This window comes from Pleurodeles waltl, chromosome 4_2, assembly GCF_031143425.1.
Source record: "Pleurodeles waltl isolate 20211129_DDA chromosome 4_2, aPleWal1.hap1.20221129, whole genome shotgun sequence".
Taxonomy (NCBI): Eukaryota; Metazoa; Chordata; class Amphibia; order Caudata; family Salamandridae; genus Pleurodeles; species Pleurodeles waltl.
In genome coordinates this window covers 868,756,778-868,776,626 of record NC_090443.1, presented here as the reverse complement: position 1 = coordinate 868,776,626, position 19,849 = coordinate 868,756,778, and the positions used below count along the sequence as shown (strand labels likewise).

Sequence of the window (19,849 nt, the reverse complement as noted above, 5' to 3'; positions counted from 1 at the left end):
ACCCAGATGACGCCAGATGGCGGTGGGGTACGCATCATTTAAGGATGCGGTTGACATATTGCTCACAAAGAGGCGCAGCGCCTTAATGGCAAAAGCAGACAGAGTCAGCTTTCAGGCTACTCCCCATTCACCCGGAGAGTTACCACCTGCTGGGTTCCAAGTTTGATGGAGAAACATACTTCGACAAGGCACTGCCCATGGGGTGCTTCATAGCTTGTTCATACATCGAAAATTCAGCACACTCATCGAATGGGCACTGCACAAGCAGCACTCGAGTGGGGGGAAGCTACACTACCTAGACAATGTTTTATTTGTAGGGCAGCCTAGCGGACCAGAATGTCAGGACTTACTGGAGGCTTTCCAATCCATAACAGCTAAGCTAGGGGTTCCGCTGGCCAAGGACAAAACCATGGGCCTCGCCACCAAGTTAGTTTTCCTAGGCATAGAGCTGGACTCAGTAGCAGGCACATCCTGCATCCCCCAAGACAAAGTACAGGACCTGGTAAAGGACATCAAGGGGTTACTGTGCAAACATAAGGCAACACTAGGTGAGCTACAGGAATTGATTGGAAAGCTGAATTTTGCAGCAAGGGTCATCCCAGCAGGAAAGGTTTTCTCCAGGCGAATTTCACACCTGAACAGGGGGCGAGAGAAAAAACACCACCATGTCAGGTTAAACGGAGGGGTGAAACAGGATCTGATGACCTGGCTGAAGTTCTTGGTAGATTTCAATGGCACGTTACTTTGGAGAGAGGACTGGGTGTCCGCGAAGCAGACGGAACTATACACCAATGCAGCAGGCAGCCTAGGCAGCCTCGGCTTCAGGCCATATTAAAAGACAAATGGTGAGCCATAAAATGGCCACAAACATGGGCAGCCTTAAGTCTCACAAGGAACATCACGCTCTTGGAATTATTCCCCATCGTGGTGACATTAACTATCTGGCAAGAGTAGCTGAAAGACGTGAAGCTCATACTGTGGTCGGATAACCAAGCAGTCGTGCACGCGATCAATAAAGGGGCATCACAGTGCACACTAGTGTTAAAGTTATTGAGATACATGGTAAAAAATGCAACTGGCAGGCAACCTCGACATTAGAGCAAGGCACTATTAACACTAAAGCGGATGCACTCTCTCGATTCCAGATGGGGAGATTCAGGAGCCTAGCCCCAGGACCAGAACGGGAGATGACACCTTTCCCCCCCAGCCTGTGGGGGCTGGTAGAGGGGACATGTCAATACTAGTAGCTCACGCCCTAGTGCCAAAGACAGCAAGAAGGTACCCAGCACAAGCGACAACAGTACAGGAAGTCACAGGTCTGAGGGATTACGCGTGCCACGACGAAGCGCAAATAGCAGTGAAAAAATGTATACATTGGGCATTCTCTGAGAAAAAATCAGTCATGGGCACAGGCGCACCTGACCGCAGTGGCGCATTTTAGCAAGATAATAACAGGCAGGGATCCCACCAACTCCCACTACATAAGGGCAGCGATGAAGTGGTGGCGCAGGCTGGAAGGGCCCACTAAGGACAGGCAGCGCCCAATCGATTTCAGCACACTAAAACAGCTTGTGGGGGGTGCTAAACAACCTTTGCCTCTTCAAAGCGGCATTCACGCTGGCATTATTTAGGGCATTTAGGGTAAGCGAGCTAGTCACGCCTTCCAAAGCAGGGAACACCAACACATGCATTGAAAGACAAGACGTGCAGATAGGCCAAAGGCGCATGCAGATACTACTAAGGAAATATAAAAATGATCAATTCGGAAAAGGGACAAATGTGGAACTGCAATGGAAGACCGCGAAGTATGCCCAGTGTGCAGCGTGCAGACGTTCTTAGAGCTGAGACCAGAAGGGCACGGGACACTCTTGAAGCATGAGAATGGGGAATGCTTGAGCACATTCCAATTCAAGGCAGTGCTCAAAGGGGCGCTGACCAGGGCAGGGCTCTCGGCATGCGAACTTGGCACACACTCATTCCGGATAGGGGCGGCGACATCACCAGTTCAACACGGCATGTCAGCAGCAGGCATAAAGGCAATTGGTAGGTGGAGCTCAAACGCCTACAAAGGCTACATAAGAAGGCAACAGACAAACAAACATGAATGGCAACCTCCTACCGTTGCCCCCCCCACCCAAGCGGGGGCTGAGCAAACGAGAACCTCACTGTCCCCTTCCACATTCAGGTGCAGAACACAGAACAGCATGGGTGATCGGACACTCCTTTGTGCAGAGAGCCCGAGATTGGTGGGATTCAAGAGGTCCCACGAAGGAGCTACGCCCGAAACAGACAAGCACCTCCAATACAAACTACGGGAGCTCATAGCCACGCAGCACAAGGGGCACGATGTGCTAATAATACATCTGGGGGCAATGACCTAGCGCAGCTAGGGAGGAGAGGCCTACTAGAAAGCATCAGGGGGAACCTCACGATGGTTGCAAGGCAGCTGCACAACACAATGCTGATCTGGTCAGAAATCATCCCCAGAAGGACGTGGAGGGGGGCAATTTCATCAGGGGCTTTAGTCAAATCAAGGAAAAAAGCTAAACGTGTCAACGAATAAATTTGCGTACAAAATGGCTGGGAAGGCATCAGACATGGGCTAATCAACATGCAGAGACCAGAATACTTTGCAGAAGATGGGACACACCTGTCTTCCCTAGGGACAAGAGGTGTTTTGGAAAAACTTATGGGCAGCATTGCAGCTAGCAGGCTGCAAATAGATGGATTGCGACAGGGGAGCCGCCTATTGGGCGGTAACCCAAAGGCGGCATGGCGGAGAAGGAGAGCAAAAGAACAACAAAGGCCACACCCAACATAGAGGGGTGGCAGGGCTACTTCCATTGGGATGCCTCACGGCAGGGTAAGGCAGTCGGGGGAGGTACTCAAAAGACAGCACTTGCAGCCCGGGTCCGCCGGAGAGCTGGATACAAGGACTAAACAAGGTAGCGAGTTAAGCCTAAAAGGAAATGAGCACCCTTCTACATAGAAAAGGAATAACGCCAACACCAAGGGGCAAGATACACAAAAGACTAAACGCGAGAGTGATTTGTGGCCAATTTATTTATTGATGGACAGATGACATGCATATATCAAAAATTTATGAGGGTTGTTAAGATGCAAAGTGTTTTATGACAAAGCGTAACAATGTACGCATAAACCCATAGGCTTTCAACCTCATGAACGATAAAGTGATTTATGACAACTCATGACCCCATTTGCATGTACATCTGGCATGACGGAATGATTTATGGCCCTCATAAAAGCAGGACAAACATGCGGTAAATCAACGTTAATAAACTGCAGCCAACATTTCCCAAACCAATAAACAGAGTCATGTACTACTTATATGTTACGGGAATGGGCTGTCTGGAGGGGTTTCAGTTTCTCATACTCCAAAGGGCATATTTAACCCCAGCACAATTGAACCATCTCTTTCCAGATACACTGTCAAACTGGCCCCGCTGCCAGCCTCAGGATGCTGATATTTGGGACATGCTGTGGGCCTGTCCAGCTCTTCAGAGCTATTGGCGCTCAGTTCATACCACCCTGCAAGATGTAACAAAGCTCACAGACATTCACACAATGGAGACATTCTTCCTAGGAACCTTTAGGCGTAAAAAGCAACAAAACGTGCGAGCTTGCTTCGTGTCCTTAGCACTTCTCCTGGCTAAACGCACCTTGACACTTCATTGGAGGTCTCCTATTGTCCCCCCACTGGCTGCTTGGTGCGGAGTGATGCGCGAGCCGGGCACAGCCTAAGAGGATGCTCTCCTTTACGAGAAGGTACTGCACCTGCAGAAACACCTAATTTCCCACCAGTGGGTTGCTATATTAGCACAGTTTCAACAGGAGGTGTGCGGTGATGATCTCCGCTCATAATCCTACACGCCTCATATGCTCCTAAAATCTAACATCACTACCGGAGGTTCCAACGTCGACCGCAACCATCTTAAATTTGCCCCTGCACACACACACACTGACACCTCACCTTCTTACCCACCCACTATGCGTGATGTTCTATATTTTTCCAATTGTATGGATAAGTAACACAGTGATTACCACCGGCATACGCAAGACACTATAGAACAGTGGTTCCTAACCAGTGGTCCGGGGATCCCTGGAGGCCCATGAAGCCTCCTCAGGGGTTCTGCCGCTGTTTAGAAAATGAAATATTTACAGATTAGGTCCCCAGCTTTCATTAATGACTCACTGGGTGGTCCCCGGATTCCAATAATGATTCTCTGGGGGTGCCCGGGTTCGAGTAATGATAAAGTGGGGATCCCCAGAAGTCAAAAGGTTGGGAACTACTGCTATAGAACTTTTGAACACTGATGACACCACTACTGTTTGTACACTCTGAAAACCAGAACTCATTGGGATAGTATGTATAACTTTGCCTTGCTGTTTCTGTCAAATGTTATTAAGCATGATTGTTACCCACATTTGAAAATTCCATATAATTATTTTTTTAAAGGCGCTTGACAGCCTTGTCAGGGCTATGGACCTGTAAGAAAATGAAAATATAATGGTATTATTTTGAGAGAAAAAAGCAACGAAGAACGCAGTGTTCTCGCGTTTATATTAAAATGCTGGCAGGCTGCCCTCATTTGAAATGCCTGATGTGCTTCCTATAATTTACAATTTATGTGTTTATTGTGATGCTCTGAGGAACACGACTGCGCACCAATTGTGTTTACATTTGTTGGGAGGATGTTCGTATAGTGCAATCACAATGTTTTAACTCTTAGAACATTTTTCTTTCTTTACATAATCCTTGTGAGAAAATAAGTCTGTAATTTGTGGAGGGCACCACATTCTTTTTACACAGAGACAGAAGGGTGCTGGGCATTAAAAGTTTTGAAGGGTCTAACGCAGGTGTATCTAATGGAGAAGGATCTTCATTACAATCACTAACTATGTCCTTTAGTCTTACGTCGATTCAGTGGATGTAAATTGCTCTTATGCGGATATCCTAAATGTGGCATGGATCAGATCCTTATGGACTTCTGTTGGACACCCCTGGTTTAAAGAAGCAGCAAACTAAGACAGGTTGGGCAGCACTGCCTTCGAACAAGGCAAACGAAGGTTTGAAAGTTGCCTGAAAGCAACACACGGTGCAGAATAACATACCACGAGGAGCTATTGTTACAGGCACCATCAAATATTGACATTATTTCTCTATTTTGTTCTTTCATAAAATATAAACAGCGTTTTTATGTGTACCTTCTTCCTTGGGGAGCATGGACACTGACGAGCCGAAGGAGGTGGCATCAAAACTCCCTCTCTAGAAACAAGTGAAACAGAGGCAAACACCTTAGATGGTCCTGGAAAGATCTACCAACGATCACGTAATGTACCAAAGCGTTCAACATTTATTGCAGCCCTGGATTTCTTAAGATCTACTACATGGTGCATACAGGGTTATTCTTTGTGTGTACAACACATAATTTATTCATGTAAATGGCTCACAAATTAATATGCATTTAGAAAACAAGCTATGCTATGTCATCTCTTTTGGGCATAAAATGGGCAGTAGAGAAATAGAACAAAATGACACTCGTGACGTTTCTGTCATGTGAAAGAATAACTGTTTGCCGCATACTTTAATACACGCAGTACAAAACAGGGACGCACACATTTATTTCCCTGCTTGTGTCACGCTGATTTGTGAAACACGCCCCCCCACCCCACACACACACACAAACACACATACCCTCCACAAACATAGGATTCCAACCAAGTAACACTTGCCCGAGGCTGAATTTTGTTCATGGCGCGCTCCTTCTGTAGGAATCTATCTCTGTGAGGTGAAACCCTGTCGCAGAAGTTTGCTCCTGCTTGGCGTCTGCAGCCGCCACCGCGGTACAAGGTGGAGCTCTATCCTAGCGCGTTCCTAGGTTGCCAGGGGACACGGGCGAGGCACTTCTTCAAAAGTGGAAAAGGAGGAAGTGTTGAGACCTGCTGCTCACTGCTCCCTCTGGACCCTGGGTAATTCACCGCTGCTTCACTTTAAGAATTTAGTCATGTTAGACCCCAGTGACTGAGCAAGTGCGTTACCAAAAGCAGGTGACACTTCACTCGGGACCCACTTTTGTAAATTGGGACCGTTTTGAACTTATGCTGCATAGGCGTTTTGCAAAGTATGGGAGAGCATGCATTTATGCTAGCTGCAAGCTATAGGTTTGTGGTAATGTTCAGAAACAAGCACTGGTAAAACCAATAGGTCTCATCTTTACAAGAGCTATTGGCTTTGGCAATGTGTTTTTGCATGCGGTACACCAGTGTGGCTGCTGTTCAGGATGACTAAAGGTTACTGGTGTGGAATGTCAGAGCAGAGTGGAGGAGTAGAGTGTCATAGAGTGGATTTGTTGAAATGTCGTAGAGTGGAGTGGGAGTATTAGAGTGTCTTAGAGTTGAGAGGAGAGGAGTAGGGTTCAGAGGCAGAGTATCAGAGTGGAGTGGGGTGGAATAGGTTGGAGTGGGTTGGCGTGGATTAAGGTAGTGGAATGGTTTGGATAGGAGTAGACTGGGGTGGAGTGGAGTAGATTGAAATGGGATGAGATGGATTGGATTGGGGTGGACTCAGAAGGGGGTGGATTAGATTGGATTAGGGTGGGTGGTTTGAATTGGAGTGATAGGACTGGGGGGTGGATTGTAGTAGGGTGGTTTGGATTAGAGTGGGGTGGATTTGAGTGGGGACGCTGGATGGATAGGAGTGGGGTGGACTGAATTGGGATGGGATGGGGTGAATTGGACTGGGATAGAGTGAGGTGGATTGGAGTAGACTGTAGTGAATTGGAGTGGGGTGGATTGAAATGGGGTCTGATGGATTAATTGGGGTGTGGTGGGATGGACTGAATTGGGGTGGGATGGATTGCATTTGGGTGGATCAGACTGGAATGGATTGGAGACAGGTAGATTAGAGTGGGGTGGATTGCATTGAGGTGGGGTGGATTGGATTGGCGTGGGGTGAATTGGATTGAGTGGGGTGGATTGGATTGGGGTGGGGTGGATTTAAGTGGGGTGGATTGGTAGTGGAGTGGAGGGGTTCGGAATGGGGTGGAGCCGAGTGGACTGGAGGGGAGCCAATTGGATTGGCTTGGGGTGGATTGGAATGGGGTGAATTGGAGTGGGGTAGGCTGGATGGATTGGATTGGAATGTGCTCGACTGAACTGGGATGCTGGATTGGGGTAAAGTGGGGCTGATTGCAGTAGAGAGGGGTGGACTGGATTGGATTGACATGGGGTGGATTGGTGTGGAGTGGACTGGAGGCGAGCCAATTGGATTGGCATGTGGTGGATTGGAGTGGGGTAGGCTGGACTGAACTGGGATGGGGTGGGGTGGATTGGATTGGGGGTAAAGTGGGGATGATTGAAGTAGAAAGGAGTGGACTGGAGTGGAGTTGGGTAGACGTGAGTGGGGTGGAGTGGGTTGAAATGGATTGGATTGGAGTGGGATGGACTGGAGGGGGTGGATAGGAGTGGGGTGGGTTTAATTGGATTGGGGTGGATTGGAGTGGGGTGGTTTGCAATGAGGTGGATTGGATGAGCATGGGTGATTGGAGTGGGCTGTGGTGAACTGGAGTGGGTTGGGGTAGATTGTGGGGGACTGGAATGGAGTGGAGTGGATTGGAGTGAGTGGGGTAAATTGTGGTGGACTGGAGTGGGGTGGATTGGATTGGAGTGGGTTAGATTGAGAGGTTTTGGATTGGGGTGGATTGGGCTGGAGTAGGGTGGATTATGTGGACTAGATTGGACTGGAGTGGAATGGATTAAAGTAGATTATATTGGAGTGGGATGGATTGTGATGGTGTGAGTGGATTGGAGTCATGTTGACTGGGTAGCGGTGGACTTGATTGAACTGGGGTGGAATTGATTTGAGTGGGTGGATTGTAGTGGGTAGACTGGGATTGATTGGAGTGGGGTGGGTTGGATTGGAGTGTGGTGGATTGGACTGGAGTGGGGTGTATTGGACTGGAGTGGGGTGGATTTAACAGGAGTGGGGTGGATTGAACTGGAGTCTATTGGTGTGAGGTGGGGTGGATTAGATTGAGTTGAGGTGTATTAGATTGGAGTGGGGTAGATCAGAATGGGCTGGATTGGATTGGTGTGGAGTGGGATGGATTGGATTGGAGTGGAGTGGATTGTGGTGGATTGGAGTGGGGTGAATTTGGATGGAGTGGGGTGGATTGGATTGAGGTGAAGTGGATTGAATTGGAGTGGGGCAAATTGAAGTGGGGCCTATTGTTTTGGATTGGAGTGGGTTGTTTGGGATTGGAGTGAGGCAGGTTGCAGAAGGACAGGTTGGAGTGGGACAGATTGTTTTGGATTAAAGTGGGGCAGACTGGAGTGGGCCACATTGTTTTGGATTGGGACATATTAGGGCGGGCAGATTGCAATGGATAGGAGTGGGCCAGGTTGTTTTTGATTGAAGTGGGGCAGATTGTTTTGGATTGGAGTGGGGCAGATTGTTTTGGATTCAGTCGCGGCTTGCGGGTCTCCGAGGGGGCAGGGTGGGGGGGGGGGTGGGGTCGACAGAACATAAAAAAAATATATTTAAAAAAAACGTACCTCTGCACCACACTGTTCCTCTCCTCTTCCGTCTCGCTCCTACACAGGCTCACAGCCTGCCCTGCGGCCAATCCTGATGCTGCTCAGAGCAGCATCAGGATTGGCGGGGACCGCCCAGTCAGGGCGCTCCCAGGCAGACTGGGAGCCTGTGCAGGCTCTCTCCAGCCCAACAACCGTGTTGCTGGGCGGGAAAGACCCCTCTGCGCATGTGTGTTTGGCTGGCCCAAGATGGCCGGGCAAACATACGTGCGCTGTGAGGGGGTGCTCTTTGCTCGTAACCCCCGTGGCCCTTTTCACCAAAAACTATAATAAACATAGTTTATTATAGTTTTTGGAGCAAAGTTTTGCAGCGGGGGGGGGAGACACTCCTCCGCCCTCATGGAGGAGCCGCCCCTGTTTGTATTAGAGTGGGGAAGATTGTATTGGGTGGACTAGAGTAGGGTGAATTAGATTGGAATGGGGTAGATTGGGTTGGTGTGAGGTGGATTGGATGGGAGTGGGGTAGATTGGAGTGGGGTGACTTGGGATGGAGTGGGGTGGATTGGATTGGGGTAAAGTGGATTGGAGTGGTGCACATTGTAGTGGGGCAAATTGTTTTGGATTGGAGTGGGACAGATTGTTTTGGATTGGAATGGGGCAGACTGGAGTGAGGTGGATTAGAGGGGGGCAGATTGTTTTGGATTGTAGTGGGGCAGACTGGAGTGGGGCGGATTCAAGTGGAGCAGATTTTTGGGGGGATTGGAGTGGGGCAGATTGGAGTGGGGCGGATTCAAGTGGGGGAGATTGTTTTGGATTGGAGTGAGGTAGATTGGAGTGGGGTGAATTTGAGTGGAGCAGATTGTTTGCATTGGAGTGGGGCAGATTGCTTTGTTTTGGAGTGGAGCACATTGATTTGGATTGGGGTAGATTTGAGTGGGGCAGATTGTTTTGGATTGGAGTGGGGCGGATTGGAGTGGGGCACACTGAACTTGGTGGACTGAAGTAGGCTGGTTTGGATTGGAATGGGATAGATTTGGTTGGTGTGGGGTGGACTGGATGGGAGTGGGTGGAATGGAGGGGGTTAATTGAAATGGGGCAGACTGGAATGAGGTAGATTGAGTGGGGCAGATTGATTTGGATTGGAGTGTGGAAGATTAGAGTAGGGCAGATTGTTTTGAATTGGAGTGGGGCAGATTTGAGTGGGGCAGTTATTTTGGGTTGCAGTGGGGCAGATTTGAGTGGGGCGGATTTGAGTGGGGCAGATTGTTTTGGATTGGAGTGGGGCAGATTGAAGTGCGGTGAATTCGAGTGGGGCAAATTGTTTGGAATGGAGTAGGGCAGATTGCTTTGTATTGGAGTAGGGCAGATTGGAGTGGGGCAGATTGGAGTGGATTAAAGTGGGGCAGATGGGAGTGGGCCATATTGTTTTGGATTGGAGTAGGGCGGATTGTTTTGGACTGGTGTGGGGCGAATTAGGGTAGAGCAGACTGGAGTGGGGCAGATTAGAATGGGGTGGGTTGGGAGGATTGGAGTGGGGTGCGTTAGAATGGATTGGATTAGGGTGAGGGGTTTGGATTGTAGTGGGGTGGGGTGGATTGGGTTGGGGTGGTTTGGCATGGATTGTGGTGGGGCAGATTGGAGTAGGGAGGATTGGGTTGTACTGCACAATTATGTGTTAAAGCATCATTTCAGAAATCACACATACGAAAGCAACAATGTCACTTTGCAATATTCTGGACAAAATAATCGTGATCTTTTGAGAAGAGTGCCCATGAGCAAAAAGAAAACAAAATATGAGTGCAAAGTGAGAAAAATCAACTTGACAAAATAAAAAGAAATGTGCCAGGCAAGCTAACAAATGGTAAGTAAAGGGCAGGCTCGAATCCCTTCACTGTACACAATAAAGTCTAGCATGCACTCACAGGCTCAACCCTAAAAATGGTCCACATGATAATAAAACAATCCTAAAGTAAACTAAAAAACGGCACAATCACTGACCTTTCAGACCAGCTCTTCAGGCACTGATAGACTGCACCATAGACCAATGTTAGAGCAAGGTTACCACAGGTAATATGGCAAGCTAGGAAAGGGAGCCCCTATACAGGTCAGTAGCCCCCAAATAATTGCAACCGCTGCTACTCCTCAAGCTTCCTTCACACTAATTGTACCCGCTGCAGTGCCACGGCGAGACCTATGACAGTGCTGTAACACTGGTTTCACACTTGTTGCAATTAAAAAGGAATTTAAAAACTCTTTGCAGGACAATTTAGTGACTCACCACCAGGAAACATTTGGTGGTAAGAAGGTACATTGCTGAAAACATGATCAGATCATTTTCTTCCCTTAGAGATTTTTTAAACTGAGCACCCTAAGCACAATGAGCTAATGTTTTGTCTACAATTTATAAGTTTAAAGACCACTTCTGAGGGTTTTGGGAAGAAGTAACTCTTGTTATACGTACCAAGAAACTGTGCCATATAAGACATGTAGGACAATAACTCAAATAATATGAAATCATTTTTTGACCTATCTATAGAGTGTTTTCAGGCGTTTCCTATGGAATCTCATTAAAACGTTTTAATAAATTATGCACTTTAAAATACACAAGGACTTCTTTAGGAGCATTTGCACAAATAATGCATTTTAAAGTTGGTTGGACCAGTGATATTGATTGCACTGGAACGGATTTACAAATAATTTAACAAGGGAACCTGGGGGCCCTGACTAAAACAAATATAAAGAAAAGGTTTAGCAAATGTTGCCTTTCAAAGCACACATAGCCAGTGTCATTGGTTAAAACTGAAAAAATAAAGATACTTTTCCAGTTTTTTCTAGTTCTCCCCTAAGCAATCTTGAGGAAATGTGATAAAGGGGGCAATTTAAGGGGATAGCGGCATGGTCAGAACTTTATCCCCTAAAAGCACATAATGGACACAAGTCTGCAAATTGTTTTCAAGCCCATAGTACTGCTGATTTGACCAATGTTTTCACCATGCTAGCACTACTTGATAATGGATTTAAGGGTCAGCACATTATTTCCTCCTTGGCCAATATCTGAAAACTTTAGGGCATATTTAAGAAAAGTGGCCCTTAGCGCCCCCTAACGGTACCATGTGTGCGCCGTACTTAAAATATTGTGCAACATGGTGGTAGTTAGGGGACCCACATCAGAATTTCTAATGCTAGTCTGGAGCTTTGCAGAGTTAGTGTCAAAAATGTTGACGCTAATCCTGCAGAGCACTCAGAGGCCCACTGTAACCAATGGAAGCCTCCTTTTAATGCCTGCTCTCAGCAAGTGTTAAAAGTGCTGAAAAAAATGACGCAAAGAAATGTCTTAGATTTCTTTGCTCCATTTTTTTGCCCCCCCCCTAACAGGGGAACGCCCCCTTTGCATATTCTATGCCTGACGCAGGCATAATGTAGCGCAAAGTGTTACAAAGTGGCACAATGCATGCATTGCGCCTCTCTGTAAATATGGCACTGCGATTTTGGCCTTCTAATGTCACATTAGCATTAAAAAATGACGCTAATGTGGTGCTAGAAAGGTGCTAGAGGCTCTTAAATATGCCTCTATTATTTATATTCCCAGTGCCCAAACACAATATCCCCATATCAACAACGTTGTGGTGGCCATCCACATACTGCCTCAGTAGTACACACATTTGTTAATTATCTACAATGCGGATGTAACGTACATATTTCTTAAATTTACCAATTCTTCAATAGAGCACACATTTTCCATAGTTACAAAGTGCTGCATCATTCATGAGCTCCTTGACCTTTCAAAAGGAGTTATGAACTGCATCCTTATAGGGACCGGACACGTGTGACAAGACCTGTAAATCAACAGTGACCCGCAGACAGGTTTAACAAAGGCTGTATATCCATAAGGACCCACATAAGAGGAGCCGACTTTTAGAGGCCAGCATAGTTTGTCTGGGGCAGTGTGCCTATAGTGAAAGCCACATTTTTACAAGACCTATATTAGTACAGATAGGAAAACAGCAATTACAACGCGGTCATAACCACACATGACCGCTACTACGAAACCATTACCATGCAGATGCCTTTACCACGAATATACCTTTACCACGCATGGCTTTACCACAAATTTCGTTCTAAAGGCATGAATGGTAAAGGCATACGGGTGGTAAAGGTTTTAAAGCTAAGTATTATTTTTTAAATTTTGTAAAGGCATAAATGGTAAAGGTGTATGCATGGTAAAGGTAAACAGGTGAGTACAGATAAGTATTAAGGCCCTCATTACAACCATGGCGGTAAATGCCGCCTACCACTGTGATGAGGGCCGCCAACATACCATGACCGCGGCGGTAATCCGCCACGGGTATTATGACCCACACCTAGAAATCCGCCACTATACAGACACCCACACAGGTCCGCCAGACCAAAGTTCAGTGATAAACTGGCGATAGCAAAACCCACACCGTTACAACAACAGGAATACACCCACAGTATCACGACCCATGAATCACTGCGGCGGTCTTTCAATCATGGTAAACCATTGGCGGTACATACTGCCGCCCTCAAAATACACATACACTTACAAAACCACACCACATTGGACAATTCAAACTACACACACCTGACGCACATACACACACCACACCCACACACCCAATCCAATGTAAAACACCCACCCACATCACCCACAACCCCTTTCAGCGAAAAAAAAGATAGCAAGCAGAGAGAGACAAGCAAGGAGCACCAACTCAATCAGAGGCACAGAACACCCTCACCCATACACCATTCACGCACATCACAGCATACACCACAACACATCACCCCACACATCCTCACACATATCACTCGCACCACATCCATGGCACCCCAAAGACACCCCAGGTTTTCTGAGGAGGAGCTAAGGGTAATGGTGGAGGAAATCATTCAGGTAGAGTCACAGCTATTCGGATCACAGGTGCAGCAGACGTCCATTGCAAGGAAGATGGAGCTATGGCGGAGAATAGTGGACAGGGTCAACACCGTTGGACAGCACCCAAGAACCAAGGATGACATCAAGAAGAGGTGGAACGAGCTACAGGGGAAGGTGCGTTCTGTGGTAGCAAGACAGCAGATTGCTGTACAGAGGACTGGCGGTGGACCCCCAACTCCTCCCCCAAAACTAACAACATGGGAGGAGCAAGTCTTGTCGATCATGCATTCTGAGGGCCTCGCAGGAGTAGCAGGAGGACTGGACTCTGGTAAGTAAAATCTTTACTACTTCACCCCCCCACCCTACCTGCATGCCATCACAAATTCCTACCCCTACCCTCACCCCCATCACTCCAGCACCTCACATATACCCCACTAACACAACCCACCCATCCCAATACCAAGCCCTGCATGCCACACCAATGCATGTACCCCCATCACAGACCTGCATGGACACCCATCCCCCCAGCATGAGCAGGTGAGAGACTCACCCAGCCCACAAAATCACCACTCACACAAGGGCAAGTCGACAGGGAAATCACAATCATAGATGGAAACACAGCCATGCACAATATGGCCCACGCAGATACATTAACAATGCATTTCCATCCCAACAGGACCCCTACTCAACGTCACCTGAGAGGAGGTGCCAGCTACATCCAGCCGCCCCCCCTGAAGAGGCCCATGGTGACGACAGCAGCTCTGCACGCCTGGATCAGGATGACCAACCTGGCCCATCATGGGCCTCTGGACAGTCGGTTCCCCTGCCACAGTCCCATCCCACCGCAGAGCCTCCCCCCTCAGGATACACCAGCACAGCACCCACCCAGCGGGCCCATGCCACTGTCCCCAGGACACATCAATGAGCAGTGTGTCCACCACTACAGGGACCCCAGGCAACCCAACAAACACAGGACGATCAGGGACCTGGGGTCAGTGGCAGTGGGCACACGGTTCAGGGGACAGAGGCACATGACAACAGGGAAGCTGGGAGGACAGGCCCAGGGAACCCACTCCCCACGAGGCACTCTCAAACATCCTGGGAGCATACCACCATTCCCAGGAGACCATGGGCCAGATAGTGTACAAGTTGAAGGAGACCCAGTGGCTGCAGGAGGGACAGTACCTGGGGATCAGGGATGACCTAACAAAAATATACACCATCCTGGTCACCATTGCAGGGGTGCTGGCTGACATGGGCAAGACCATGAGGGAGGCAGTGGCACAACAAAGGGCGCCTGACACTAGCCAAACCGAGGAACAGCCTTCCACCTCCCTCGGCGTTAGTGTACAGGAGGCCCCGCCACAAGACCAACAGGCCACCAGCACCCCACCCCACGCAGAAGAAGAAGAACCACCCCACAAACGGTCCCTGCGATCAAGGCAGACAGAGAACACTGTCAAGACCCCCACAGGAAATAGGACTCTCCTGAGTCCCCCTTCTGTCCCACTCTATTACCCTGTCCACCTTGATCTGCCATTGCTCCCCTTCCTATGCCCCCTTGGACATTGCACCTGTGATACCAAGAGACTGGACTCTACCCTGGACTTTCCTCCGCCTTCACCCCAGCCCCTTGCACATACACATATACTTATTAGCACCTAAATAAACACCCTTGAAACAAACACCAATCTGGAGTCTGTCAAATGATTCACAAATGTATTAGTACAACATTAGCACAGCATTGCAATGTATATGTACAGTGAAATATGCAGCAGTACATATAGCAGGAGCCAGAATAGGGCACAGAGATTTGAAAATAGAGAATCCAAAGGGAATAGTCAGTGGCCATAGAAATAGGGTAAGAGGCTGCCTTGTACAATGTCCAACAGATTACTGAAATGTTAAGTGGAGTTACAGTGTCTTACCTGTGTGTCACTGGAAGTACTGCTGAATTATAGTTGTTCTGTTGTCAACATCTTCTTCCTCTGCCTCCTCTTCTTCACTGTCCACAGGCTCCACAAGACACCAGGCACATGCTCCTGCAGAAATGGCACCTGGCGTCTCAAGGCCAGGTTGTGCAACATACAGCATGCAATGATGATCTGGCACACCTTCTTGGGTGAGTAGTACAGGGAGCCACCTGTCAGATGGAGGCACCGGAACCTGGCCTTCAGGAGGCCAAAGGTTCTTTCTATAATCATCCTTGTACGTCCATGTGCCTCATTGTAACGTTCCTCTGCCCTTGTCTTGGCATTCCTCACTGGGGTCAGTAGCCATGAGAGGTTGGGGTAACCAGAGTCACCTGTAAATATAGGGTGACAACTGTTAGACACACACTAACCCTTAACATCAACATATACTGGTTGGGGACCTTTGTCTCACCTATTAGCCACACCAGGTGCCTCTGGAGTTGGCCCATCACATATGGGATGCTGCTATTCCTCAAGATAAAGGCGTCATACACAGAGCCACATGGGAGATGTACTGGTCCGCCAAACACACCATCTGCACATTCATCGAGTGATAGCTTTTTCTAGTCCTTTAAACCTGTTCATTTCTCCGGGGGTAGGACAAATTCTACATGTGTACCATCAATAGCACCAATGATGTTGGGGATATGTCCCAGAGCATAAAAGTCAGTCTTCACTGTCGCCAAATCCTCCAGCTGGGGGAACACGATGTAGCTGCGCATGTTTCAGCAGGGCAGAAAACACTCTGGTCAACACGTTGGAGAACATTGGCTGAGACATCCCTGATGCCATGGCCATTGTTGTTTGGAAGGAACTACTTGCCAGGAAATGGAGCACTGAAAGGACCTGCACCAGAGGGGGGATTCCTTTGGGCTGGCAGATAGCTGACATCAGGTCTGGCTCCAATTGGGCACACAGTTCCTTGATTGTGGCACAATCAAGTCTGTATGTGATGATAATGGGTCTGTCCTCCATTGTCGCAAGGTCCAGCAGGGGTCTGTACACCGGAGGATACTGCCATCTCATATTCTGCCTCAGCGGTTGAAGCCTATGGAACAGAACGATGAGCAGAAGGTCATATTTCCACATCTTTTGCACTAATGTTGAATAATTTACTTTACAGAAGCAGTATGTGAACTCGAGAGTCAGTTGATGTGCCAATGTCTACTGTGACGCAGTTAGGTGCCATGCCCTTTGCCCCCCTGAAATGGCGGCTGCCTGACCTGTGAGGAGGGACAAGTGGAAATGCGGTAATTGTGCTGGTGTTGAGTGCCGTCGCAGTGGGCAGTTGATGACTGCCACGCAACTTCGCATTGGTTATTATTGGGCCCTATGGGTTACAGGAGCCAATGGCGATGTACGCTGGCGGTGACTGTACACACCGCCACAGACGTGACCTCTATTTTCTAACTATTCACTCACTTGCTACCTGACCTTCAACAGGAGAGGACCTACACTGCAAATGCTGCTGTGACCTGTGTCTGGAAGGGACAATGGCTCATGTGTCTGGGGAACGGGCCCCTGCCTTATCTGCAGAGGAGTTGGAGAAACTGGTGGATGGGGTCCTACCCCAGTACACATTACTCTACGGTCCTCCAGACAAACAGGTGAGTACACTGTGAGCATGATGTGTGGGCCATGAATGTATGGAGTTCTGTGGATGTAAGCCACATGTTGGGGGGTGCTGAGGCGTCCTGGCCAGAGTGCAGCATGTAAGGTGGTCAGTGTATGTGCGTCAGGGCATGGGTGGGAACTGGTGGGCAATGAGTATGACGGTCCGGACAGGTGAGTAATTTCCTTTTCTGCTGTCTTTTCCCTCCAGGTCAGCGCCCACCAGCAAAAGGGTATTTGGCTTGCCATCGCCAAGAAGGTGCGGACCCTGGGGGTCTTTCACAGGCAGAGCACCCACTGCTGCAAGAGATGGGAGGACCTGGGCCACTGGTCAAAGAAGATGGCAGAGGCCCAGCTGGGGCTGGCCTCCCAACGTGGAAGGGGTGCCCGTCGCACCATGACCCCCCTAATGTTCTGCATCCTGGCGGTGGCCTATCTGGAGTTGGATGGGCGCTTGTGGGCATCACAGTAGCCACAAGAGGGTGAGTACGGAGTCAGAATCATGAGTTTGCGTGCGTTAAGGTGTTACCTGGGTGGGGGATGTGGGCTGTGGGTGCCCCTAGGCCAGGGCGAACATGGCAGGGTAGGTCCCTTGTTGGGCAGGCTCTGGAGCACGCCTACCCCAATAGTGTAAGTGGCCATCTACTACTGGGCAGGATCCTGTGGGTTTCTGGCGTGCAGATGCTGCTGTTAGGCATTGTACCACATGGGCTGGTGGCTGTCTTAGTAAATGGTTGGGCATGGCCTAGTGCATAGGGCTGCTCCCTGTGTGTAGTATACGCCAACGGTGGTGTTGTTGCTGGCATTGACGAAGTGTATCCTCTGTCTCCCCCCCCTTTTGTGTTTTGTCACCCTGTCCTTGTGTGCAATAGCATCATCTGGTGGAGGACCAGAGGCACCGGTGACGGAGGGAGCTGCATCCCACATGGGCCTGGAGGCCGAATCCACCAAGGGTGAAGGCACCAGTGGTACGGAGGGCGAGGGGAGCACCACGACGGGGACGGGAGGGGAGACCAAAGACAGCGACTCCTCCTCCGATGCCAGCTCCCTGGCGGTAGCGGCCACCTCTGCCCACCTCAACAACAGGTACAGCCGCCACCCCTCCTCCCCCACCAGCACCGCCCTCCCAGCAGCCCCTCAGCATGTTTCCTGTGCCTGCTCACCCAGGAGGGTGGGCATCTCCTTCGCCCCAGGCACCTCAGGCCCTGCCCCAGTCAGCCCTGCTGCCCGCAGTGAGGAGGCTATTGACCTCCTGAGATCCCTCACAGAGCATTTCATGTTCTGGCCTCAACACTGATAGCAGCCATTGTCCCTGTGTCTGGTCTCCCCCCTCCAACTTCCTCTACCCAGTCCCAATCCCCTCAACCTCAGCCTATCCCAAGCACACCTTCAGACCAGCATTTACCCAAATCAACACACAAAAGTGGCTCAGGCAAACATAAGCACCACACTTCATCTCACAGGCACTTACACAAGCACCATGCCCATGCAAACACACCAACATCCACCACCTCCACTGTGTCCTCCTCCTCCTCATCATCCACCTCCCTCCCAGTATCGTCTCCACTCACACCTGCATGCACTACATCCTCATCCACTACCTCCATCACCAGCACGCCCATCACAACACACCCCTCACTGGCAGTCACCACCCCCATAACCATGCACACGTCTCCTGTGTCCTCTCCCAGTGTGTCTGTGACCCCCTCCTCCCAAAGTACACAGACGCAAGCACCCACCCATGGCATCCACCCACCAGGCATCCACCTCACAACAGCATCCAGCCCATGCACATTCACCCAAACTCAGCAGACAGACACCTCCTACAACCACTCCCTCTTCCTCCACTCCCAAACCCTCTCCATCTTCCTGTCCCAGTGTGTCTAAAACACTTTTCCTGGCAAATGTTGATCTCTTCCCTACCCCTCCCCCTCCCGTCCTTCCCCTCGGGCCAGGGTGTCCAGATCCCAGGCCAGCACCTCAGCCACCAAGTCGGCGTCCGCTGTGGTACCTGCACTCCCAGAGGATCAAAGGGGGCACCTATCAGGCCAGGCAGTGTGCCACCGACCCCGGCAAAGGACCTACCCATTCCGCCACCTGCCAAGGTGAAGAAGGGGCCAGCATGCAGCACGGCCAAGGAGCACGACCCACCCAGCAAGGCCTCCTCCAAAACTCCAGCTGCCAATGCCAAGGTCCCAGCACCATCTGCCAAGGTGAGGAAGGGGCAGAAAAGCCAAGGCAAGGCACTTCAGGCCTCGGAGGCTCCAGGTGAGGGCCTGCTGCCCACCATCAGAACCGACAGCCCCGCCACCTGTACCGCGTCAAGCCCCGCCACAACCACCACCGCAAGCACTGCACCGCCACCTGCCCCGCCACTGCCACAGAGACCTGGGGTTGGTCAGGCAGCTGGCGACCATCATCCAACAACAGACAACACAGCGGCACTCCTCTGACTGAGAAGGACAACAGAAGCGACACAGAACACCGCCAACATGAGTCAGCCAGTGAAGGGGACCTCAGGAAACAGCAGAGAGAAGACAGACAGTACTCTGAGAGCAATGAGGATTGGCCCCCTTCAAAGTTTGACATTGGAGAATAAACTATAATAACAAGTGGGAGGAATCAGTTGAACCAAAAAGGATACACCATGGACGATATAATACACCTTCAGGAGACCAACCAAATACATGCATTTGGTATGCGTGAGGTATAAAGATTAATTGCTTGATTGGTGAGACTCACCCCCCAGTTCAAAGTCTTGTTACCATGGGGTGATCGGCCCTCTGCAAGTTGAGGAATAGTGGATAGTTCCCTGCTCACT

At 49.6% G+C, this 19,849-nt stretch overlaps 1 protein-coding gene across 1 annotated transcript in view; it reads right to left on the bottom strand.

Moving 5' to 3' along the window:
- The window catches only part of LDLRAD1 (low density lipoprotein receptor class A domain containing 1), a 150,839-nt gene extending 144,984 nt beyond the window's left edge, over nucleotides 1-5,855 (bottom strand). The window contains exons 1-2 of the mRNA XM_069232639.1: nucleotides 5,717-5,855; nucleotides 5,227-5,287 (exon numbers count right to left, since the gene is read on the bottom strand). Of these exons, the coding sequence (XP_069088740.1) occupies nucleotides 5,227-5,245 (19 nt within the window). The 5' untranslated portion in view covers nucleotides 5,246-5,287; nucleotides 5,717-5,855. The remainder of the gene's footprint in view (nucleotides 1-5,226; nucleotides 5,288-5,716) is intronic.
- Nucleotides 5,856-19,849: the final 13,994 nt, after the last annotated feature.